General features: G+C 42.3%; 1 protein-coding gene across 1 annotated transcript; it reads left to right on the top strand.

The window, feature by feature from the left end:
- The first annotated feature begins 1,635 nt into the window (after nt 1-1,635).
- SS18L2 (SS18 like 2) lies at nt 1,636-5,832 on the top strand. Its single transcript, XM_020999210.2, has 3 exons — nt 1,636-1,848; nt 4,610-4,686; nt 5,325-5,832. The coding sequence occupies exons 1-3, from the start codon at nt 1,780-1,782 to the stop codon at nt 5,410-5,412; spliced, it is 234 nt and encodes a 77-aa protein (XP_020854869.1). The 5' UTR covers nt 1,636-1,779; the 3' UTR covers nt 5,413-5,832.
- The last annotated feature ends 19,814 nt before the right edge of the window (nt 5,833-25,646 follow it).

The following is a 25,646-nucleotide window of genomic DNA, read 5'->3' on the forward strand; positions in this document are numbered from 1 at the left end:
AGCCTGAACTAATGCTTAGAGATTGGTGAGGGCAGGGCAGGGCAAAACTTGAGAGCAAATTCCAAAATCCTGACTTGCCTTTAAGCAATGATCCCAGCGCTGACTTTTTTTTGGGAATGGCTTTTGAACACTCTAGTAACACATCTATTCATGGCTTTGTTATTAGATTTTCTGAACTTGTGGTTCATGATCATATCTTATCAATTCTTCCCTCAGCATCTTCATTTGTAATGTTTACTTGGCTTTGTACCCCTAGTTTTGTACCCAGGCTGCTCTATGTCTTCTTAAGGCAACATGGTCTAGTGGGGATAGCACAGGATCTAGAGACACAGAATTATGGCATTGGAAGTGAGGAAAAGGGTAAGCAGGCTGTTAGGAGCAGGCCTGACTTAGGCAGATATCCTGATAGTTCAGGTTCAATGTTGGAATGAAATGAGGTACTCGTAGGTCATTCAACAGATAGCAAAAGGAAGTTCATTTTAGCTATACCATGGAAAGGATATTCAACAAGGATACTCTAGTACTTAACTTGAGTAGATATGGCTCTTATATTTGGAAACATGTAGGGTGAGTACACAGCAGGGAGGAAGATCAACCATCAGTCTATTGCAGTGGTCAGGGCATGAGGTGATGAGGGCTTGCATTAGGGTGGTAGAAGTGTCAGAGGGGAGAAGAAAGCATTTGCAAAAAGGTAGAAATGACAGAACCAGGCAAGTGATTTATATGGTGATGGTGAGAATAAGGAGTTGGGAAAAGACTCCTAGGTTTCAAGCTTGGGTAATTGAGAGGATGGTAGCCTCAAAAGTGATAGGGAAGTTAAGGAGAGAAGAGGGTTTGGAGGAACGGATTGAATTTGCATTTTTGGACATGTTGAATTTATATCCAGTTTGTGAGTCTGACAGCTGGAGATGAGAAACTGTAGATGAGGAGAGAAGTTAGGGCTGGACAGTTAGATCTGAAAATCATGTGCATAGAGATGATAGTTAAATCCATGAATGCTGATGAAATCAACAAGTGAAAAAGTATAGGAGAAGAGGATCCCAGACAGAGCCTTGGGGGACACCTACTGTCAACAAGTGTGACCTGGATGAATGAGATCTAAGATGGTGGCACTGCAGTCTGCCCTGGTTAGACCACATCCAGAGCACTGTGTTCAGTTCTGGGCATCATATTTAGCGAATAGCGAATAGACATTTATATAGCATCTATTATGTGCGATATGCTAAGCATTTTACAATTATTATCTGATTTGATATTTTAGGAAGAACATCGGTGCGAGAAAAATAGTTATGACAAGTGCTTTGCAGACCTTAAATGGATGCATGTGCCAAATATTATTAGGGACGCAACCAATAAAGTGCTCAAGATGGGGATAAGGCGAAAAAAAATTAGGAATGCTTAGCTTGGAGAAGAAAAGACTAGGGGGAGAAGAGAAAAGAACGCTGCAAGCCTCAGCAGAGGACCACGACACATCTCCGCCAGAGGAGGGCGCACGCGCCCCTCCGCGCTCCTCCAATCCTCAAGCTTCGGCCTCTCAACTCCTCCCTTTTCCACTCCGGCACCTGAAAACCAATCAGCGCTTCAGTGACGTCAATAGCACCGCGTGCGACCTGAGCCGCCCACCTCCCCCTCTCTCGTAGGCAACCGTTGGTTGGAGCCCGAGTTTGACGTAGCCATGTAGGAGGGCGCGGAAGAGAGTCCGCGTGCCCGTCTGTGTTTACGTGCGTGCCTGCGCGCGCGTGCGTGACAGTTCCAGAGGACCGCCGCTCGGATACCGGGATGTCGGTGGCGTTTGTGCCAGAGCGGCTGAGGGGGAAGGCGGAAGTTAACCAGGAGACCATCCAACGGGTAAGGCCTGCGCATGCGTCAGCTGGAGTAGCTGAGCGTTGGCGCCGCTCCCTTCCTCTCCTCCGGCGCTCTCCCCCCCCACCGGCTGGAGTCCGGGGCCTTGGAGCTGGGTCTGGGCCGCTGGACCTGCAGCCCCCGGCCCGGCCTCCCCTCTCCCGCTCTCCGCAGCCCTCACAACCATAATTACCCTTCCCCTCCTCTGGAAATGTCGGGGTCCCCGTGGACTTCGTAGATCCAGCCCGGGGCCCCGAGGCAGCCTTTATTAAGCTGTGTGATAGGTCAGGCGAAAAGACCAAAAATAAGGAAACAACCGCCCCTGAGGAGCTTACTGTCCTGCAGAGGGCGTGTCCCAAAAGTCTCCGTGCCCTTCTGGGCTTTTAAAGCCCTGGGCAGCTGGGGGAAGGCGGGCAGGTTGAGGGGATATTCTTCCTGGGTCCGGGGCTCTTGAGCAGAGCCTTGAAGGGACCGAGTGGTTCTGGGGCGGGGTGGGGGGACGCCGAGGCCTGGGAGGGCATGCACGGGTCCTGTGCAATGAGGCCGAAAGGCAGCACCGGCCCGGCGGGGGGCTTTCCAGTGCCCACCAGGTGGTCGTTTACTGTATTAGCGGGGAGGGGAGCAGAGGACTGACGCGGATCTCGAGTCGGGGGAGCTGCGTGTGGCCGCAGACTGCTATTGCACATTAGTCCTGGGGTCCGGGGCTCGAGCAGGGTGGTGGGCGTGGGGCGAGTTAGGGGTGGCAACATTTAGTGACTGCTTGTAGGATGGAGAACCTTGGGGGCTTCATTCCTCTTACTCCCGTCTTCTCCAGGTGCTCGGCTCCAGCAAAACAACAGCATTGCTTCTCAAATATCTCTTGTGTTCTCCTGCTTCCACTTGTTCTCAAGCCTGGGAACGGCCTCCTGTCCTACCTCTTCTAAAACTGTAGAATTTCCATCTCTTCTGTAAAGTCCAACTCAAATGCCACCTCTTCCAGGAAGCTTTCTCTCCTTCCTTCCTCTCCTGTCCTAATAACCGTCTCAGAACTCAGACCACTTTCAATTCCTTAACTGCATTTTTCTTCTAGTACTGGGTGACATAATTATCTATGTTTGTGTCTTGTCTCTCCTGTTAGACTGAGTTCATGAGGATACAGCTCTTATCTGGGGTGAAGGGGCAACACAGTTCGTACATAGGGTTTTAGTCAATCGCCTGTGCTCCATTTCCCTCCTTTTTATGATATATTTGGCTCATTTGCCCCAGGTCTGAATTCCTGCTCAGACCCTGCCCCCATGAACTTAAAGCCCTGTGGAGAAATGAGACTGACATTAGCAAAAGAAATGCATAGGTCCCAAATACTTGGGGCAGCCAAGGGGATACTGAAGGCCCACTGGCACTGTTCTGAACATCATTGGTTCTAAGTTGTGGTATCTCGTTAGCTCTGTCTACAGTTATTAGCCCAATAGCCATGTTTGATAGCCTCGGTTTGTCTTCATTTTCTCACATCCATATACCAGAGGCTTCTTGGAGAACAGGGAGCAGGTCCATTAGGGGATTCACAAGACTCTAAACATAGTACGTATTTGTTAAAACGCATCTTGTTGATGAAGGGAAGCATAGTGGATGCAATGGAAAGCATGCTGAATTTGTAAGCAGAGAACTTACTGAATCCCAGCCCCACCACATTTTCTACCTTTGTGACCCTTGGGCAAAGCACTGGGACTCAATATCCTCATCTTTAATAGGAGAGGGCTGGAGGAGACAGTCTCTAAAGGCCTTTCTGGCTTTATGATTCTACAAAGGGCGGCCCCAGCTGGTTGCCATTCACTGAAGTCCAGGGATCAGAACTTCCAGTGTAAGTGTGAAGACAGGTCAGGGAGAGCTACCTGGAGACCCCTGCCATAGTAAAGCCAGGAAGAAAAAAAAAAAGACGACTAGAAATGAGCCTCTTTGGCAACTTGACCAAGAGGGATCCTGCTAAGCAAACCCTAAATGGCTGCAAAGCCAACATGCTGGAGAGGAAGTTCAAAAGGTTTAAAGACCATAGAAACCTACTTTTTTTTGGGGGGGTTGTTTTTTTGTTGTTTAGGCAGTTGGGGTTGACTTGCCCAAGGTCACACAGCTAGTAAGTGTTAAGTGTCTGAGGCTGGATTTGAACTGAGGTCCTTCTGACTCCAAGGCCAGAGCTCTATTCACTGAGCCACCTAGCTGCCCCTAGAAACCTACTTTTTAAAAGGCTGTCAAGTCAGTGTCCTGATTGGAGCATGGCTGTGAGATCCAGTTAAAGAATAAAGCAGGCCACCTGGGGTTCTGCACGAAGGCATTGCCACCACACCAGCCGAAAACTCTTTCTTTTGCTAAATTCAGTCCAAATGATATGCCTTTTAGAGGATCATAGGATTTAGAGCTAGACAGGATCTTGGAGATATCTAGTCCAGCTTCACTTTAGATGGATGAAAACACGGTCAGAGGTCAGTGACTTTGCCCAGGGTCACAGAGGTCTTAAAGAGCAGGTGTGAAATTTGAACCTGAGTCTTCCAAATTCAATCCCAATGCTATTTAGCCACTCTTCTTGACCTCTCCTAAACATTTAATCTTTTTGTAACTTGGATTAGTTATCTTTATCCAGACCAGTGAACTTCTTATAAACAGTACTCCTCAAGTGTCAGTTTTTGTGTTTTTTTTTAAATCTCTCCCAGCACCTGCACACAGTAGGTGGTCAATCGCTGTTCGTTGAATGAAATCGAGTTCCCCATATATATGCAGTGATTCTCATGTCTTTCAGTTGCTGGAGGAAAATGACCAGCTGATACGATGCATCGTGGAGTACCAGAACAAGGGGCGGGCTGCAGAGTGCACACAGTAAGTTGCCTTTAGGTCTTATCAGACACTCCTAGGAAGGCAGGGAAGTAGGAGCCACTTGTAGGATCATAGATCTCATAGGATCATAGATTTAGTGTTAGATGAGATCTTAGAGATCATCCAGGCCAACCCATTCTTTTTTATATCACTCAGTATTCCATGTCCTCTGACTCCAAATCCAGTGTCCCTTCAACGAATGAATTCTTAGTGTGCCTGACCAGCCACCTCAGTAAGCCCATCCCAGTTTGTGTGAGTGACTTAAATAAAATTGCTTCACCAGTTGCATTTCTTAGACAAAAACCTGAACTCAGAACCTGCTGAGGAGAGAGAGGCGTTCTAAGTAGCTGTGTGATGCTGAGCCAGTCACCTCCCTTCTCTGGGTTTGTTTCAACTCTGTAAAATGAAGGACTTGGACTAGGTGGTATCTGAGGCTCTGTCTACTCTTCCCTGTGCCAGCTGCACCTTCCCTTTAAAGGAGATCCAAGTCACCTCCATCTGCAGCTCCCATGTGTGACGGGATAGCTCCAGTGTGTCTTTTCCTCAGTGTTATGAACTTTATTTTTTATTGTGTGATGTATTCTAGGAGCTAACTCCTACTTTCTGCCCTGTGATTTAGCTTATGGATTTTTCTTCCATAGGTACCAGCATGTATTGCACAGAAATCTCATTTATTTGGCTACCATCGCAGATGCTAGCCCAGCAAATGCTCCCAAAACAGTGGACTGATTGATTAGTCCTTGCTTTTTGCCATATTGTGAGTATTTGTCCCTTCAGATAAATGGAGCCGTGACCTTTGCCAATGCCGTTGTTGAAGTTGCACCTGGGAAACAGTACTTCAAGCCTGTTTTCAAGGGCGAAGGGTTCAAGCAAAATATTAAGAGCAACTGGATGTTAAATGTCACTTTTCATTACTCAGCACATCCCTCTAAGTAGTTGTCACCCAGCACATCATTTTTCTGAACTACTGTCTTTAGTGGAGGAAAACCCATCAGGATACCTTTTCAGAGCTTACTTCTTGGGCTGTTGGCATAAAGGAGGCTGAGTGGCGACAGCAGGCATGGCACTTCTGGGAGTACCCTGTTATGTGTGTACATACGGATGTAATTGTTCCCAGCAATTGTTTATTAAAGTTATGGTTCTCTGAAAGTCTTTGTCTTCTTAAAAATCTCAGCGAAATAACACTTGTCTGAGATTGAAGGCTGTTGGGATGTGTGGAACCTTGTTTGCAATAAACATTCCATTCAGATAGCTAAAAAATTGTGACCTGTTTCTCTAGTGTGTTAAGTGTGAAAAATATATTTCTCCCAGTGTGGGCTGAAACAAGTATGATCGTTTCCCACCCCCCACCCCAGAAATAAGACAAGCTTCAAGAGGTTGAGTCTTGGCTGCATTCCTAAAACTAGTGTTGGTAGCCATACCTACCATACTGAAATGTGTCATAGTTATTGATAAGTCCCCAGACATAGATTTTAGTGATTCTGGCTAGGAATGCTCTGGACTGCTCTTTGTGGTCACAGGAAGATCTAACTGGAGTAGGTAGGAAGAATCTAATCTGAGTATCTGATAATTGGTTTTGTTTTAAGGCAATGTAGTTTTCAAGCACTAGATAGGGTGTCCCAAAAGTCTTAGGGCCATTTTAAGCTCTTATAGCCATATACCCTGTATTTGCTGTATGTTGATTAAAGTCTTCTAGTCTCTTTTTTTGGAGTACAAGTGACCTGCCTTCTCAAAGGCTCTATCAGAGGAACCCAAGCTCTGGCTAGTCTGACCAGCTGGAACGATTGCAGTGATTAACTGTGTTCAGCCTAGCTGGGTTTGGAGAGGCTCAACACCCAGGGGTAGAGGGGTGGTGGGATTTTTTAGTAACATCAGCTCAGAAAGCCCTCTTCTAAGTATAATAGAGGAAATTATCTGCATCAGCAGAAAGGATCTATACTGATGAAATAACTTTTTTGACATAAAAAGATAGATGTTGTCAATTAAAATAGTGGAAGTAATTTAATGAAAGCATTCTAGTTCCCAAGAGGTCTTTGTTTCTTGCATTCAAACAGTGTAAACTTAAGAGGCTTTCTGGAGCAGAAGAACCACCTGAGTGGCCTCAGGGTTTTCTGATTGTGAAGCTTTGCATATCCCTGGAGACCCCTGGGTGGAGCTCAGGGAGTGAATTTTTGAGAACTGATTTTCTATTACAAGCCATACTAGAACTGAGGGGCTCCCAAAAGGTTAGTATAAAGACAGTGACTCAACAACAACAAAACAGCATTTATGAGCTTTTGAGAATGATTTTATGTTCTCCAGTAGACTGCTTACAGATTTCTTTTTTAAAGCCTTTTCTTTTTTCCCTGACATTTCCACCACCTAACTCTCTCACTTTCACTCAAACCCAGTCCAGGGCTTAGCACATTCCCATCCCTCTTCCATCCTAGAAAAAATAAGTAACTTGATGGGAGAGAAGATGATTCTTCTGTCACATGAAGGGGTTATTCTATGATTTTATCATCTAAAGAGAATCTTACAGGCATCTAGTGCTGAAAGAAACCTTAGAGATCAGTTAACACCCTCATCTTGCAGATGACACCTCGAAATATGGCAAAGTGGAAAGAAGACTGGATGTAAGCAAAAAAGAGCTTTGCAGAGGAGAGAATAGAAGCCCAGTGGGAGTTGTCCAAGGCTACATGGTCAACTAATGGTAGAGTGGGATCAGGACTCGTGTCCTTTGGCACCTAGTCCAGTGTTCTTTAGATGAAACCATGCTACACTCATCTATTATGACCTAAGTATCCTCAGGGAAGACCCCCCCCCCAAATTCCTACCCAGCTGCCATGACTCTGTCCACACCCTGAGCTGCTTGCATTTTCTAAAACTGAGAAGCACTCTCTAGGCTCCGGTAGATTATTAGAGCTGCCAAGACACCCCTTACCTTTTTTGGTGAACAAAAAGCATTACTCTGAACAACGCACTAAATATGGACGGGAAGTTGCTTGGCTTTTCTATTGATGTTTTTCACTACGGGCCTTAATGAGATACTAGTGTTGAAAATTTTGAACTGCCCTGGGAAGGGACCTTGTGTTCATAAATCCAAGGTGCTGTTACAATAAAAAGATTAATCTGATAATATTTGGCCTGGTGCCCTCCTTATAGGAAAAAACTAAAGAAATGAGAGGAAGCCAAGCAAGCGCAACAAGAAATTGGCCACATGGGCCTCATAGCAGAACAAACCTAGTTACAAAGGCTGAAATAGAGGATGCTGGCCATTACGTTAATTCATGCATTCAACTAACAAGTGCCTGATGTGTGCAAAGTACTATATCTGCACTGGGTGCCTACAAAGGTCAACTAAAACACCATCCTTTCCCAGAACTTACATTCCCCTAGGAGTATAAAACACCAGTGCATAACTATGAAATGCAATAATACATGATATAAAGTGCAGTGGAGTGGAAAAAATGCCGCATATGGAAAATGAGGACCTGAGCTCAAGTTCTAGCTCTGCCTTTCACTGCCTATGTGATCTTCATGTCACAACCTCCTCATCTATCCAATAAGACTAGATGACATCTAAGATCCCTTCAATTCTAAACTGATTCTGTGACATTATGTCTATTAGAAAGGTATAAACCTAGGGAAGTCCAAGTCAAGAGAAGGCAGTTCTGTGGTATCGAGGAAAACTTCATAGAGAAGGTCACATTTAAATGAGGCCTTCAAAGATTGGTAGGAATTCTACAAAGTAAGGAGAGGGAAGATATTGGAAGCCTGGGGAACACTGTCAGGAAACAAAGAGGTGGGACAGCACAGGGCACATCCAATTTGGCTACAGTATAGAGTGTGTAGGGGGGGGGAATTATGAGTAAAAGCTGGGATAGCAACAGATGGTAGAGGGCTTTGAAAGTCGGGCAAAGAAGTTTGCATTCTAATTCAGAGTAGCAAAAAGCCCTACAGATAATGTAGTCCAATCTTTCATATTTCAAATGAGAAAACTCAGGTCCAGAGAAGTTAAAAAAGAAATAGGGTGGTAATCCAGGACACTAATGTAACTGCTGGCTTGAGTTAACCCCCTCAGTCCCACAACACTAATCAGGGCCGTTGTGAGCCAAGACTAGAGAAGACCTGGAGCAGTTTAAGTTAGCTTTGCCAATAGGTGGATTGGTGAGGCAACTAGGGAGCTCAGGAAGACCTGAGTTCAAATCCGACCTTAAACACTAGCTGTGTGACCTTGGGCAAGGCACTTAACCTCTGTTTGCCCTAGTCCACTGGAGAAGGAAATGACAAACCACTCTAGTATCTTTGCCATGAAAACCCCATAGACAGTATTGGCCTGCTGCGGTCCACGGAATCACAAAGAGCTGAACATGACGGAACGACAGCACAGGTGGATTGATCTGGGACCCAGCTGTAGGTCCTTCGGGCAATGAATATTAAATACCAGCTCTAGGACTCTGGAGGGGAGCTCCTAAGAACCCAGGGGACTCCCTTATGAATTATCAGACAGACAGATGGATAAAGATATTGGATAGATATCTGTATATAGCTAGACTGATAGATATTGATTACTGCTATTATGGTTTTGTTGATTGCTTTTACCTGGAGTTATTGAATATGTTTGGTTTGGTTTGGTTTGGGCTTTTTTGAGGCTGGATCTTTCAAGCTGTCCCAGGCTTGAGAGTTCAGTAACTTCAGCAGCCACTCACAGGCCACATCCCTCCACTGGTTGGTGTGCTCCAATTCCAACCTCATCCAGTTCATCCCTCCCTAGGCAACCTCCCACTCCCACCCCACACCCATATTAATGTCAGATTTTAGCCCTGCTGCAACTCAGAACTCTGAGCTCAAGAGATCCAGCAGCCTCAGCCTCCCTAGTACTGGAGATTACACACACCTGTTGAATATATTTTGATTAAAGAAAGTGCATATCTTAACCCTCAAGCTCCCATGATTGGGAGAAAGATCACTCAGGTTATTCAGACCTGGTCTTTCTGTCACTCAGTGAGGTTTTTGAGCAAGAGGAGGGATATGACTGAATCCCTGCTTAAGGAAGATTAGTTTGGCACAGCACAGAGAGGGTGGGAAGAGAGATTATAGATAACCATCTGGGCTTCAACTTCCTTTCCTGCAAAAAGGAGAGGATCAGGCTAGATTGACTCACAGTTCCCTTCCAACTCTACATGTGTGATCCTATAATCCAATCCTACTTAGGCTGCCTTTGTGTGTGTTATAAAAAGCACTTTCAAATCATAATATTGCTTTATGGGGTTTTTTTAAGTCTGGGTTTATCTATCTCACCCAGCCTGGAAATGCAAGGGCTACTAGTTGACCTGAGCCTGTTACTGATGAGCGCAAGAGTTTTGACTGCTCTGTTTCCTACCTGAGCTAGTTTGTCCCTTTCTGGGTAACGTAGTGCTCCCCTCATCCTGGGGGAGGGGGTCCCCTTATTGACGCTGAACTTAGTGAGAACACTGCTTCACACCTTTCACATTCCTTCTAGTTCTTGACTATGGCAAAAAGTGATGTTATAGATATCTTTGTTTAGAGGGGAACTTTCCCTCTGACTTTGACCTGCTTGAGCTTAATGCTTACCAACAGTAATATTGGGTCAAAAGGTATAGGCAAGTGTGTGATTTTTTTTTTAAGTATGATTCCAAATTGACTTTCACAGCAGCACCAATAGTACCTTAGTGTTAGCGACATCTTTTTCTTTGTGCTTACTTCAAAACATAAAGCATGTGAAACTTTGAAGAATCACGGGTGTTTGGAGTGCCATAGTTTGGCCCCTTGCCATCGTCTGTCAGCAAGGATACTCTAGGTTCCCGTAATGTCTAAGCCTGACATCTTTCCTCCACCTCAGATTCTTTCTCCTCAAGAGGCAGCGTGAGGGCAGTGAACAACACCATGACTTAGTAGTTAAGGAGACTGAGGGGCAGATTCTGCTCCTGCCACGAACTAGCTTTGATTGAATGACTGAACTTCTCTGGGTTTCAGTTTCCTCAGTTCATCCAGTTGCAATGATTGTAATGATTAATCTTGGAATGGGGTTAGAAAAATCCTTCTGAGTATGTAATAAAAGAGATGATGTCAGAGAATCCTGGGAAAACTTGTAAGAACTGATGAAGAATGAAGTGACCAAACCAGGAGAACAATTCATCCAATGATATTATCAAGACAAATCTCGCTGAAAGACTTAAGAATTCTCACCAATGCAAAGACAAATAATTCAAGAGGACTCATTATGAAATATGCTACTAAGTACCTCCTGATGGGTGATGGACTTTAATATGCAGACGTTTTTGGACATGATTGGCGTACGGATTTGTCTTGATCGACTACGCATCTTTGTTACAAGAGTTTTCCTTTTCCATGTGGGAGTGGGAAGAGAGAAAATAGTCTTTTTCAAATTAAAAGATATTTAATTAAAAAATAAAATGCCTTTAAATGGATCTCTCACAAGGTTATATAGTAGCAGGAAGGAAACAATCATGTAAGTGCCTACTACATGCCAGGCACTGTGCTAAGCGTTTTACAAATATTGTCTCATTTGATCCTCACAACAGCCCTGGGAGTCACACGCTATTACAATCTCCATTTTACAGTTAAGAAAACTGAGGCAAAAAGGGGTTAAATTAAGTGACTGGCCCAGGGTCACAGCCAATAAGTGTCTGAGGCCAGATTTAAACTTAGGTCTTCCTCACTCCAGTCCTAGTCCTCTATCCGCTGACCTACCTCTGTTAATCAATTACTTCCAGCAGTAGGCTCCGGTCTCACCCCCTCCTTACATCTCTCCCCTTCACTCTTCATCTGTACATCCATAAAGGCAGATCAGATCAGCTGCTAGCTTCTCAGTGCTGTTGTACTGACTCAGCTCACTGTTCCTACATTTCCTCTAACCCCTGACCATGGTGCTAACATTGTCCTTTCCTACTCACAGAACCGTCATGAGGACAAAATGGATGTGAATGAGCTTTGAAAGGAAGCACACTATTCTTTCATTTTACATTCTTTTTTCCCCACTAATGTCCCCCTCTGATGCCTCCCTAAAGGGTATTGGAGTAGAGTGCCAAATCAGGGATCTTCTACCAACCTAGAAAGGATTTGACTCTGGGTTTGCCAGTGTTTAAGGACCAGACCAGCCAAGCACAGAGAGGCTCATCGCCAGAAGGTTGGCCATTAGCAAATTTGACTGGAGCAGTTTAGGAAAAATGTCTCTTCAGGCATGATGAGGCAGTAATCCATGTCCATGGGAAAAGCACTGATGCCAGTGATCCTCAAAGTACTGAAATCAAATTTTTTTTTCTTTTTAAAACTTTCTTTTTGGGGCAACTAGGTGACACAGTGGATAGAGCACCGGCCCTGGATCCAGAAGGACCTGAGTTCAAATCTGGCCTCAGACACATAACACTTACTGTGTGACCCTGGGCAAGTCACTTAACCCCATTGCCTAGCCAAAAAAAAAAAGTGTTTTTTAAAAAAACAGCTTTCTTTTTTACTGTAACTTTAAAAATGCTACAAACTTGGACATTTTCATATTCAAAGAACAGAAAAAACAAGATTCATATAAGAAACCATGAATATCCATGAAGTCCAGCATGTGTTTTCACTTAAGGACATAAGCTTAATACAATAGTACCTAATGTGTAAATATGTTTAATATGATTGTACATGTATAGCCTATAGCAGATTGCTTGCTGTCTTTGGGAGGGGGAAGGGGAAGGAGGGAGGGAGAAAAAAACTTGGAACTCAAAATCTTATACAAGTGAATGTTGAAAACTATCTTTACATGTAAAAAAAAAACAAAATAAAAAAACTAAAATAAATAAATAAAAAATAAATACCAAATAAAAAAACTAACTAAAATAAAAATAAAAACTAAATTAAAAAATACTATTAAGTGGGAAAAATATAATAGTACCAACACTTCCCTACTAGTCCATGTCCCCTTGTAAACTTCCTTCAACTTTCTTCTGTGTATTTTTTAATGTTTTGTTGTTCTTTTCTTTCTTTTTGAAGTATTTTAAAATGCATTATAAACTTACCTTTAAACACCAATAGAGGTAATTAAGCATGTACTTACTTATTTCATGTAGGCCTTTCCATATTTATTTTTATTCCTCAAATTAAACCATCCTAATTGCTTTAAATATAATTCTATTACACTGATGTACCTGCCACAGTTTATTCAGTCACCCCTGTGTTGTTGTGCATCTGGGTTGTTTCCAGTTTTTTGCAATGATAAATAATGCTGCTATAATTATCTCTGTACAGATGGTTGCCCTTTTTTTAAAATGCCACTCAAGGTATTTATACTATAGATGTCTAATGTTACTGCCATGCTTGCTCCCTCCATTTGGCCCCATTTTAGTCCTTCCATATTTTCTCAAACTATACAATTCTTATCCATGCCTTTTCATAAATCCTTCCTAAAGGATCCACCCAACACCATGAGAGTCTCCCTTTGTTTCTTTAAATATATCATGGAGACTATATATCATGGATGCCCAGGTTGTCAATCTGTTCTCCCTAACCTTCACTAAGCGACCAGTCTACCTCCATTTCTGATCAGTTGTGGGATAGAAAAAGAAAATAGATTGGGAATCAAAAGACCCGGGCTCAAGCCCCAACTCTGCCGCTTATTACATAAGCTTGGCCTCTCTGAGCCTGTTTCCTTACATGGCACAGTGGATTGAATGCTGAACCTGGAGGGAAGAAAACCTGGGTTCAGATCCCATTTCTGCCACTTATTAGTTGTTTGACCAAAGGCTTAACCTTATCTGAGCCTCAGGCTCCTCATCTATAAAACTGGGACAATAATACTTTCTGTGCCTACTTCACAGAGCAGTTGTGAGAACTAAGTGAGATAACAAATATTATAAAGCACCATATTAATGCCTGCTATTATTAGTAGTAGAGCAGAGACCACAAGGACTGGAGTCAGGAAGATTCATCTTCTTGAATTCAGATCTGATCTCAAACACTTCCCAGCTGTGTGACTCTTTGCAAGTCACTTAACCCTGTTTGCCTCAGTTTCTCATCTGTAAAATGAGTTTGAAAAGGAAACAGGAAACCACTCCAGTATCTTTGCCAAGAAAATCCCAAATGGTATCATGAAGAGTCAAACACAACTGAAAAACGACTCAACAACAAAATTATTATTACTAGACTCCTTTTCAAGTTCAAAGCCATATGGTCCTATATAGATATAATTTTTGGGGTAACATAGTAAAAATACTAACTTTTAAAAAATTTAATGGTGTCCTTTGGGAAATATTACCTCCCTCTTTGTCATGCCTTCCTCCAGACATGTTCTATACCTCTGCCTTTGATTTTCCCCACAATGCTATGGCTTTGGCTTGTGAGGGGCACAGCTGGCCAGTGTTCAATGCCTGAGCCATTAGTTTCCAGCCTCTTTGCTGAGGCTTCTTGAGAGACTCTGCCAGGTTTACCTGCCAATAGCCTCATCACTGCCCTTTGACTGCCAGTGTTGGTTTGGTTCTCCTGGGAAGTTTCTTCAAATATTTGAATGGCCTTTACAGGGAGGAGAGATTAGACTTATTTTGCTTGGTCCCAGAGGGACAGAACCAGGAGCAATGAGATGAGGTTCTTGGAAGGCAGATTTCATAAACTTATAACTTCCTCATGATGAGAATTATCAAAAATAGAGTGGACTGCCTCATAAATAGAGTTCCCCATAATTCCCATCCTCCATCTTTCAAGTGGGCAGCTAGGTAGTATAGTAGATAGAGTGACAGTCCTAGAATCAGGAAGACTTATCAAATCTGGCCTCAGACACTTAGTAGCTGTGTGACCCTGGGCAAGTCACTTAACCCTGTTTGCCTCAGTTTCCTCATCTGCTAGATGAGCTGAAGGAGGAAATGGCAAACTGCCCCAGCACCTCTGCTAAGAAAACCCAAATGGAGTCATAAAGAGCTGGACGTGACTGAAACAATTGAACAAGAATTTTCAAGTGAAAGCTGAATGGCTACTTGTCAGAAAAGATGTAGAGGAGAATTCCTGCTCAGATGTGGTTTGGATTAGATGCCCTCCTGGGTTCCTTCCAGCTCTAAGACTGTGTGATTCCGTGATATGCCACCCATTCTCAGATCAAGCCCTAGCAGTAGAAGCATCTGTTGAAAGCTCTAGGGCCAAGGCTATGCCAAGCCAGCCATCTGTTACCCCAGAGGGGCCACTCTTCTCACAACAGAGGTTATCCCAAAAGTGCTCAGAAGGGAGGGTGTTGCAGGTATAATAAAAGGGCTTGAGCAAAGGCAGAGAAGTAAGAGAGTTAAGAGTAAAGCAGAATAACACCCATAGTGTTATTCTAGCTCACAGGGTTGTTGTGAGGATCAAATGAAATCATGCAAACCTCCTTTTCTTTTTTTAAAAAAAAAATTCATTTTCAATTCCAAATTCTTCCCCCTACTCCAGCAAATTGCCTTTGCAATATTTTATTGCTTCCCCTTTCCACCCCCATCATTATTACTTCCCAATGAGTCTTCCCTTCCCTTTCCCCCCATCCCCACCAACACATCAGTCATATCCAAAAAAAGCAATCCTCATTCCATTCCTCTGGCCCCTCATTTCTCTGCTGAGAAGCAAGAGACTTGCTTTGCAACCATACCTCTGAAGTCATGATTAACCTCTGCATTGATCAGAATTCTTAAGTCTTTCAGCAATATTTTCCTTTATTTCAGGGTTTCTTAACCGGAGCTCCATGTACTTGTTTGCTTTTTAATATTTTGATAACTATTTCAATATAATTGGTTTCCTTTGTCATCCTACATATCCTATTTATGTATTTAATATGCTTGTAAAGGGCCTTGCCAACCTTAAAGCACTAGATAAATGCTAGTTGTTCATTGTCATTACTATTATTATTATTATTATTATTATTATTATTATTATTATTCCAAGAAGGGATCCATAGGCTTCACCAAATTGCCAAAGGGATCCATGACACAAGAAGGTTAAGCCCCACAATTAGGCGGTAATTGTGGAACATATTCTCCTGGTTATTCTGATGTTTTTCTTCTAATTTAAGTTTTTATTTTTTATTATGAAATTAAGAAAGAGAAAAAGAGGATTGCATACGAAACTGTGAACTGTTGCATGTAGTTTTTTAAGCAGATATTACATTTAACAAGATAATATCCAAGTTGCCCTGCTTGTCTTTTCCTCCTTCTGAATATCCCTCTCCCCTCTTACATCTATTTTTAATGTCCATTGACACTCTTTTCTTTCTTCTTCTTTTCACCACTATCATTTCCAGCTCTATTCCCTTCCAACTCTCTCCCCAATAAATAGAAACCCTCCATTGTTTTGAAATTTTTTTTTGTTATTCTGAACATGATAAAGACCAAGAAACACAAACATTTCTGCATACAAAGAACAGGAAAATATGTATATAAAACCCAGAAACTCCATATGTCCAGCTTATTTCTTTTTTAAAAATATATAATAAATCCAACAGGTTAGTTTCAAAGATGTCCTTTTTGTCTCTTTCAAACCTCCTTCTCTTCTACTGTATGTTTTCTTTAAAATTTTTCATTGACTCTTTTTTTTCCCTTTTTTTTGTGGGAGGGGGGATTACTGTCACTGGTCCTCAACTCTCCTATCCCTCCTCCAAATTAAAAACAAAAACAGTCAAAGGATATGAACAGGCAGTTCTCAGATGAAGAAATTAAAGCCATCTATAGTCATATGAAAAAATGCTCTAAATCGTTATTGATTAGAGAAATGCAAATCAAAACAACTCTGAGGTACCACATTGCACCTATCAGATTGCCCAACATGACAAAACAGGAAAATGATAAATGTTGGAGAAGATGTGGGAAAATTGGAACACTAATGCATTGTTAGTGGGGTTGTGAAATGATCCAACCATTCTGTAGAGCAATTTGGAACTATGCCCAAAGGGCTATAAAAATGTGCATACCCTTTGACCCAGCAATAGTACTTCTAGGGCTATATCCCAAAGAGATCATACAAATGGGAAAAGGACCCACATGTACAAACATATTTATAGCAGCTCTTTTGGTGGCGGCAAAGAATTGGAAATTGAGAGGATGCCTATCATTTGGGGAATGGCTGAACAAGTTGTGGCATATGAACGTAATGGAATACTATTGTGCTATAAGAAATGATGAACAGGCTGACTTCAGAAAAACCCGGAGAGACTTGTGTGGTCTGATGCTGATTGAAATGAGCAGAACCAAGAGAACGTTGTACACAATAACAGCCACGTTGTGCAATGACTAATATTGATAAACTTAACCCTTCTCAGCAATACAAGGATCTAAGACATCTCCAAAGGCCTTGTGATGGAAAATGCTATCCACATCCAAAGAAAGAACTATGGAGTTTGAATGCAGATCAAAGCATACTATTTGCTATTTTTTTTCCTTCTGTTGAGTTTTGTTTCTTCTTTCTGGTGGTTCCTTCCATTAGTTCTAATTTTTACTTACAACATCACTAATGTGAAAATATGTTTAATAGGAATGTATATGTATAGCCTGTATCAGATTGTGCACCATCTTAGGGAGGGTGATGGGGAGGAGGGGGAGAAAAATTTTAAACTCAAAAGCATATGGAAGCGATTGTTGATAAACCAAAATAAATTAACACAAAACTAAAGAGAAAAAAAACAAAACAAGAAATGTGTTGCTTTTTTAAATGTACCTCTTACCTCTCTTTGTGGAAGTGGAGGCCTATGGATGCACAATATTACATATGCCATCAGATATAATTGGTGTGTTGATTGGTTTAGTTGAACAGTTTTTCCCTCACTTTCAAAAATCTTTACATTTAAATTTTAAATTTTAAAAATTGTTACAAGGGATAACTCATTGGCAAGGGGACAGGGAAGGGACACATTTAGAAAGGAAGGTGGTGTAAAAATAAAAGCTCCCAATAAAAATAAGATTAAAAAAAATTTAACATCTCACAAAGGCTGCTTTCTTCCAGCTCTGGACAGCTTTTCTGACCTGCATGCATCTGTATTTCCCAGTGAGTATACCAGCTTCAGAAGTAGGAAAAGTTGGGCCCAGCTCCCTGAACAGATTGGTTTCATGATTAAAATCAAAGCCAGGAAGGACTGGCATAAATCCCAAGACATTTTAAATATGATACCTTAATTTGGCAAGAAATAACTGCTGGTCTGAGAGTTTTTTTCTAACAGAGTACAGTGAAGGTGCATCTTTTTCAAGGTTGACTGCTAGGGCTTCTCTAATGAATGATACGTATACATCCCTTCATATCAAGTATTCATATAATCCAAAAGCTTTGTTCTTTGGATGGCTTTATCTATGCTGCCAACCTAAGTATAAACTACTGCAGAAATAAAGCTACCCTGACCTAATCTAAAAACAGTGTAACAAAGAACTTAGAATGACTTTTATTTTCTTTTTCAAAAATATTTTTGTGGACATCTTTTGGTTTTATATTGCAAAAATTTCTCCTGCTATCTCTGCCATTCCCCCTTCACAGAGAGCCATTCCATATAACAAAGAAGATCTTTTGGGGTTTTTTAATAGTTTCAAAAATTTTTTTCCAATTATATGTAGGGACAATTTTTAACATTCATTTTTTAAAAAATTTGAGTTCCAGATTTTCTCCTTCCTTCTCTCACCTCCCCCCTCCCTAAGAAGTAAGCAATTTGATATGGATCATATATGTGCAATTATGCAAAACATAAGAATATTTTTTTTAAAAGAGAGAACAGAAAAAAAAATTAGTGAAAGCGATCAATACACTGAAAAAGTCTCATTGGTATTCTATGCCTATGAAGCTCCCACCTCTCCAAAGGAGTGAGATTCAGTGGTGTCTTCTTTGGGGCTATGCTCCTTCTTTGTCATTTTCAAGATTCACTTTTGATTGTTTTGTGGTTGCTGTTCTGTCTCTTTGCGTTGTTCTAGCCACTGTGTGTATTGTTTTCTTGGCTTAGCTTATTTTACTCACCCTCAGTTCCTGTAAGCTTTCCATGCTTTCATTATATCCATAGGTTTTTACAGTGATAATCCCTTACATTCACGTGCCACAACTCACATAGCCATTCCCCAATCAGAGTGGGCATCAGCTTTGTTTCCAGTAGAGCACAGAATGTTAAGTAATGGAAGGGACCTTAGAAATAAGATCAGGATCAGAGCTTTAGAACCTAGAAGGAAACCTGGACCATGGGACTTACAATGGCAAAGCTGAGAAATCCTTTCGACATCTAGTCCTTCTTTCCCCTCATCCCAACCCCTTAGCCGGGGCCACCTCCCGTCGTCCTGATCTGTATCTGGCCGCTGGACCCAGATGGCTCCAGAGGAGAAAGTGAGGCTGGGGACTTTGCGCAGCCCTGCCTCACTTAAATCCAATTCACTCGAAAGTTATGAAATCTCCTTCCTGATGCCATGGTCCTCTTTGAGAACAAAGGACAAACAACAACCCCCTCACAGCCACTCCCCCTTTTACTAAGGAGTCTAGAAAGCTTCAGTGGCTTATAAAAATGTTATGGAAAGAGGGCAGCCAGGTAGCACAGTGGATAGAGCACTGGCTCTGGAGTCAGGAGGACCTGAGTTCAAATCCAACCTCAGACACTTACTGGCTACGGAACCTGGGCAAATCACTTAACCTCCATTGCCTCCAAAATTTAAAAAAATTTAAAAAAAAATCATGAGAAGTTAGTGGAACACCCTGTAGTAGAATCCAGGTTTCCTGACTTCCTGACTTCTTACCATTGATGCCTCCTCTCGGCACCTCCTAGCTACAAGGCTGTAAACCCTCCAGCATCTAGAATCTGCCTACCACATAGCTGGCACTTAGCAAACCCTCGGAGATGGAGTCATATGGTATCAATGATACTTTGGAAGACCCGAGATCAAATCTAGACTCTGTCACTTACCAAACGTATGGATGGAAAGTGTTTTGCAGGGCAGCTCGTGGTGTAGTAGAAAGAGCACCAGCCCTGGAGGCAGAAGGACCTGAGTTAAAATCTGGCCTCAGATGCTCACTAGCTGTGTGACTCTGGGCAAGTCATTTAATCCCTCCTCTCCCCACCACCCAAAAGTGCTGTGTACACTTTAAAGTGCCATGTAAATGTGAGCTGTCATTTTAAAAATGATGCCTTTTGTTGTTACAGCACCTAAGTTTCTCCCAGAAATCCTTTGTCAGTCATTATCAGGCATGTGACTTTGGGCATAAACACCAACATTTTTGGAGCCTCAGCTTTCCTATCTAAAAGTGAAGGTGATACTTCCTTTGCCCATCCCACCCAGCTGTTCTGAGAAAAACTCTTTATAAAACTAAAGGCTATAGAGACTGTCATTATGGAATCAAATGTTGAATTTTTAAGCTGATTTCCTTGAATCATCATGTGAACACAAATCTCACCCATATTAAATCCCCCTAGCTCTGGAATTAACTGCCCTTTGTTGCTGTCTATTGTCACACTGACCACATCATCTTTCAATTTCCCCAGGTATACTGGCATGGAAATTCTTCCAAGCATATGTGTACACCCACAAAAATTTACTTTGACATATACTCACTCATATGTATATTCTCTCATTTGATAGAAAAATCACGTATCCATAATTTAATCACACTAGTGCTTCCATAGATCTTTCATTTCACTAATGGGGGTACTCTGTCCAGTTGTGCATATTACAATCTATTCATGACTTTTCTTCGTGTCTGATTTTTCTTAGGATGCTTCTAAAAATTCTCCATCTTATATTGGGATGCACCCAGTATGCTGGGGAACCTCTTATAAAACAAACCCGTGAAAAATATAACCATAGATAATAAAAATAACTCACATTTCTATAATCCATGAAACATACCATACATGATAATGAATAAGAAAAATACATAATAGTTCTGTTTGAGAGGGACAATGCAGTTGTACAACCTAGCAGAGTAAGGGAGTGAATCTGACTTCCACTTCTGATGCCACTGGTGGGGAGTGGTCAGAGGTTGATGGTTCTTCCACCCCTGCCACGTCAATCACAGGACATTTCTAGTATGGATTATTCCCACAATGGAGGGTTCCAGAAAAGAGGTGGAGGGGGGTAGGGGTGAGATGGTGGTTCTAGGTAGCAGAAGAAGGGGGCATATGTATAGCAAAGGCAGCCCATCACCCATGAATTCTATGCATGTCAAAAGCATGCCCGAGTGTCTTTGGACTCCAATATCACTCCGCTACCCTATGATCCCCTTTCAAGGAGAGACCTCATCTTTTTTTTTTCTCCCAGCACCGAACATCGTGCTCTGCAGAAAGAAGACATTTAATAAAAGGTTGTTGAATTTAAAACAGCAGTGAAGAGGCACAAAAAACCGAGCCTCTGAGAGAGCTACAGAAATAACCCCACCCAGCAACACTGGATTGGAATGGAAACTGGGTGGATAATACTCTCAGTTGTGATGCTAAAACTGGTAAACACCATCAGGCAGGGATGGAGAAGTGCCAGGCGACCAGAAGGAAAGATGAAATAAAATAAGAAGAAACAAAAGCCAACCTCTTCCAAACACTCCAAGATTGTTTGCTTATCCCTCCTCTGAAAACTCTTGACTGACATATTGTAGGAACAGATCAACCAGCCTGTATTAAGCTGCTACTACGCTTAAGGCACTGATAAGATAAAAACAAAAGTGAAACAATCCTTGCCTTCAGGGAGTTTGCATTCTATCTGGGAAGGAAAAAAGTGCGTGTATTTTGTTGTTTGGTCAGTCATTTTCAGTTGTTTCTGATTCTTTATGACCCCACTTGGGGCTTTCTTGGTAAAGATAGTAGAGTGGCTTGCCATTTCCGGGTTCATTTTATAGATGAGAAAACTGGGGCAAACAAGGTTAAGTGACTTGCCCGGGGTCACACAGCTAGTGAGTGTCTAAGGCTGGATTTGCAGTCAGGTCCTCCTGACTCCAGGCCCAGTGCTCTATTCACTGCACTACCTAGCTGCCATAAGTACATTTTTAAATAACTACAAAGTAAATGCAAAGTAATTTGGACCAGAGGAGGCATTCCAGACCGGTGGAATTAGGAAGGACCTCAGGGGAGGGGGCATTTGAAACGAGTTTATTGTTGTCGCTTGTCCTTCACTCTCTTCTCAAAGAGGACCATGACATCAGGGAGGTGACGCCATGACATGCAAGTGAACTGGATTTAAGGGACGGAGAGCTGTGCAAAGTCATCAGCCTCACTTTCTCCTCCAGAGCCATCTGGGTTCAGTGGCAAGACCTAGATCACGATGACTAGAGATGGCCCAGGAAGCACTGGGGGACCTTGACCTTTTCAAGGTAAGGTCTCGAATAGGTCTCATTGACTCAGGCAACACCCATTCAATGATTAAGGCTTAATAAGAAATGAGGCAGAGAATGGCCTTTTTACCTAGTTTTAAAAAATAAATAGAAGGAAACTAGAGATTCTAAGAGGCAGAAGTACTTCATTCCACACATTGGGTCTGACTTGTACAAAAGCTTAGGGATGGGAGAGAGAGAATGTCATGTGAGAGATAGCAAGAGGGTGAGTTTGGTGTGACCACAGGGCTCATGAAGGAGAATAATGTATAATAAGGCCAGTATGACATTAGGCTACACTAAGCAAGAAATGAAGTCTAGAATGAGGAACTGCAAAAGGTTTTACTTAGGAAAGGTTCCTTTGGGAAATGGGGTATAGATTGTCAATGGTCCTGGTCCAAGCCCTTTCCCAGGGCAGACACTGGCAAGTAGAGGAGTAGACCTCACAGTTCTTCCCCTCTCCCTGGCCAAGGATATTTGTTAAGATGTCCAAGAGTAAAAGGAAGACTGGGCCCGCTAGCCCCAGAAAAAAAAAAAGATAGTGGAACCTAGGGGAGGCCTGGTAAAGATTGTGTACCGTCAGCACTGGGGGGTCAGAGTGTCAGAGTGGAGATGAGGCTGTGATCACAGAATACAGACAGTAGCTGAGGACCAGAGTGGAAGATCAGATCCCAAGTCCTCCTTGCCTTTCACCAGAAGCCCAACTAGGGAAGTAGCCCTGTGACTCATAGGAATAAGGGGATAGACCACCTACTTGAAGGGGAAAAGGGCTTTCTGAACTCTATGAGTTCACCAGCAAGTCCTTTGTCCTTTCACTGTGCAAATAAAACCTGTTCTTTGTTTGAAATCTTGTAATCCTAAACTCTTAATGAGGGAGCTGGGGGAACCCTTGGGGAAGTGGTAGGCACTGTGGTTCCCAGGTTCCATCTTGGGGAAGCCAGACTAAAAGTGTACCTGGGCCCTACACATCAGGAAAAGGCCTTTGACACAAGGGTTAATAATAACAATAACTAACATTTATATAGCATTTTACATATATTATCTAATTCAATCCTCACAATAAACCTATGAGACAGATGCTACTATTATCCCATTTTGCAGATGAAAAAACTGGGGCTTAGAGGAATTAACTAAGCAGCTCACCCAGGATCACAGAGCAAGATTTGAAATCAGGTCTTCCTGACTCTAACCCCAGAACACTGGCTACTTTGCTGCCTAGCTGCATTACATAATAGAATAGTCAGTGAGTCAGGAAGCCATGATTAAGTGCTATGTGCCAAGCTCTGTGCCTTCAAGGAACTCACAGTCTGAAGAATAATCTGAACAAAGATGCCAAGAAATAAATGTGTTTTTGGTGTACTAGCTTCTTATTCCATTTAATTAGAAGCATCAAGGAAAGGTTAGGGAGACTGTCTGGCAGCTGTTGTTGGCCCTTCAGCTAAGGTCATCCACTGTTCAAAGCAAATGCTTAATCAATGCTTGTTGACTCACTGACTTGTATTACCAGTTATCCAAACCGGATCCTCACCATGGCTAATATGGGAGGAGGGTATGTTCTACCAAGAACAATCAATTCTGTGTGTGCAATGTTTGTCTTGTCATTCTCTGGGCCAGATGCCCCATGATCTAAACTGAATTTAAGGAGGTCAAGAAAGAAATCTGTTTGCAAGATGACCTTGCCTTCTGACCTCTTACTTAAGAGGTCTAGCTCTAAAATCCCGTCATCTGATTCTGTCTTTGAAGCATGGCCAATCTTCTGCAAAACTGGGAGGGAGACAAAGTTTGTCATTGGCCCTCTCTCACTTCACTTTCTGTGACCTCTTTCAACTACTGGCACTCTCTACCCCTTCTCCACAAGGCACCCAAGTGTCCTTATACTGCCTTTTGGCTACCTTGGAAGATACCTTGTACCACCTTGGGAGGTCTCTAGACTTCCCTATTTGATAGTGGCTTGTGCTCCCAAACTATCCCTTTCTTTCCCTTTCTCTTTCCCCTCTCCCCTCTTCATCAAAGCTCTTATTCCTTCAGTTCATATTTGTTAGGAGAAAAGTGAGTCTGAACCTGTATTCAATTTTGTGTAGGAATTATTGGTAGCTCTGTGAACCTCTCCTGGAAGTGTTAACATTTCTTTTTATTGATTTATTTATAGTTTTTATAAGCTTCTGAGTTTTAAATTTTCTCTCCCTCCCTCCCCAGCATGGTGTGCAATCTGATATAGGCTCTACCTATACATTCCTATTAAACATATTTTCACATTAGTCATGTTATAAAGAAGAATTAGAATCAGTAGGAGGAACCACAAGAAAGAAGAAACAAAACAAAGTGTTGACATTTTTAGAAAGGATACTTGTTAACCCAAATAAATTTCTCTCTTCTTGAAGACTTCCAAAGTTCCATGATACCATCAGTAAGGTAATCACAAAGCATTCTATCGCCTTACATAAAAGGAGCACAGATAACAGCAACAAATATTGGCAGTTACATAATGCTTCAGAATTTGTTGAGCACTTTACATGCATTGTCTCATTTGAACCTCCCATCAACACTGTGAAGTAGATACTACAGGTGTTATTCTCTCTTTTTCTTAAAATGTGAAATGTCTCATTCTGATTTTATCTTATTTTATTTTAATTTTATTTATTTATTTGCTAGGCAATGGGGTTAAGTGACTTGCCCAGGGTCACACAGCTAGTTAAGTATAGGTGTTATTCTCATTTTACAAATGAGAAAACTGAGGTTCTGGGAGGTTCATCTCCTGTACCACTTCACTGATTGGCCCTTCCCCACCTGTTCCATCCAATACGGGAAACCAATCAGACATGTCTGAAAGAGACTCCACCTTTTCTATCTATTACCCTCCTCACTCCTCTTCAGCATCCCTCAGCTGCCCTGATGCGTGCAGTGATGTCAAGTATTTGGTGTCATGGTACATCAACTCCTGTGAGAAGCATCTTAAAGGAAAATTGCAAACTCCCTTCTTCCTGCCCTGGCCTTAAGACCACTGTGCCCAAGGCTCTCTGGTGACCTTCCTAACTATTTCCCTTTCCTGCCCTTTGTGGTCTTTCTTTGGAGGCATTGGCCCCCGTTAAGGGTGTGGGTGCTACCACAGGATCCATCCCTTGTTGAGCCAGACTCTTCCTCTGTGCTCCAAGCACTGGGTGTCTCCATTTAAGTCACCTGGTCTTTCCTGGTAAGTTAAACATGCCCAATAAAAAAGGGTCACTGACTGGATCATCTAATTCCTCGAGGTCTTTTAAGTCCTAGAAGTGGACAACCTCATTCCTTATGAATAAGGAATACTTCTGTTTCTGTTCATGTAAGAGCTACAGCTTTAAAGAAGGGGTGCTGCATTTTCTGGCACTCAGAATTTTCAAGGAAAAGTAAAATCTGGGTCACATATTTGCACATTCCTACGTAGGTGTCATTTTTTAACTCCAATTTTATCAACAGGCAATTTGTTCCTGTTGGTTTCTTAGCAAATTGTGTGGACAGTTTCATGAGCTTTTTCATATAAAAATCAGTGAAATTCGACTACCGAGTGCCCTTCAAAGAGAGTGCAAGCAGAGGAAAGCTCAGAACTACTCTCTTAGCCAAGAGCTCAGTTGGCACAGCCTGAGGCCAGTTCTCAGCAGTGGCCACCAGCTCTAGCATTCTAGGCAGCTAAGACCACTCCCACGGGTCCTTCCTGCTTCTTGGTG

Source organism: Phascolarctos cinereus, unplaced genomic scaffold (genome assembly GCF_003287225.1).
Source record: "Phascolarctos cinereus isolate Bilbo 61053 unplaced genomic scaffold, phaCin_HiC Scaffold_4;HRSCAF=312, whole genome shotgun sequence".
In the NCBI taxonomy this organism is placed as follows: Eukaryota; Metazoa; Chordata; class Mammalia; order Diprotodontia; family Phascolarctidae; genus Phascolarctos; species Phascolarctos cinereus.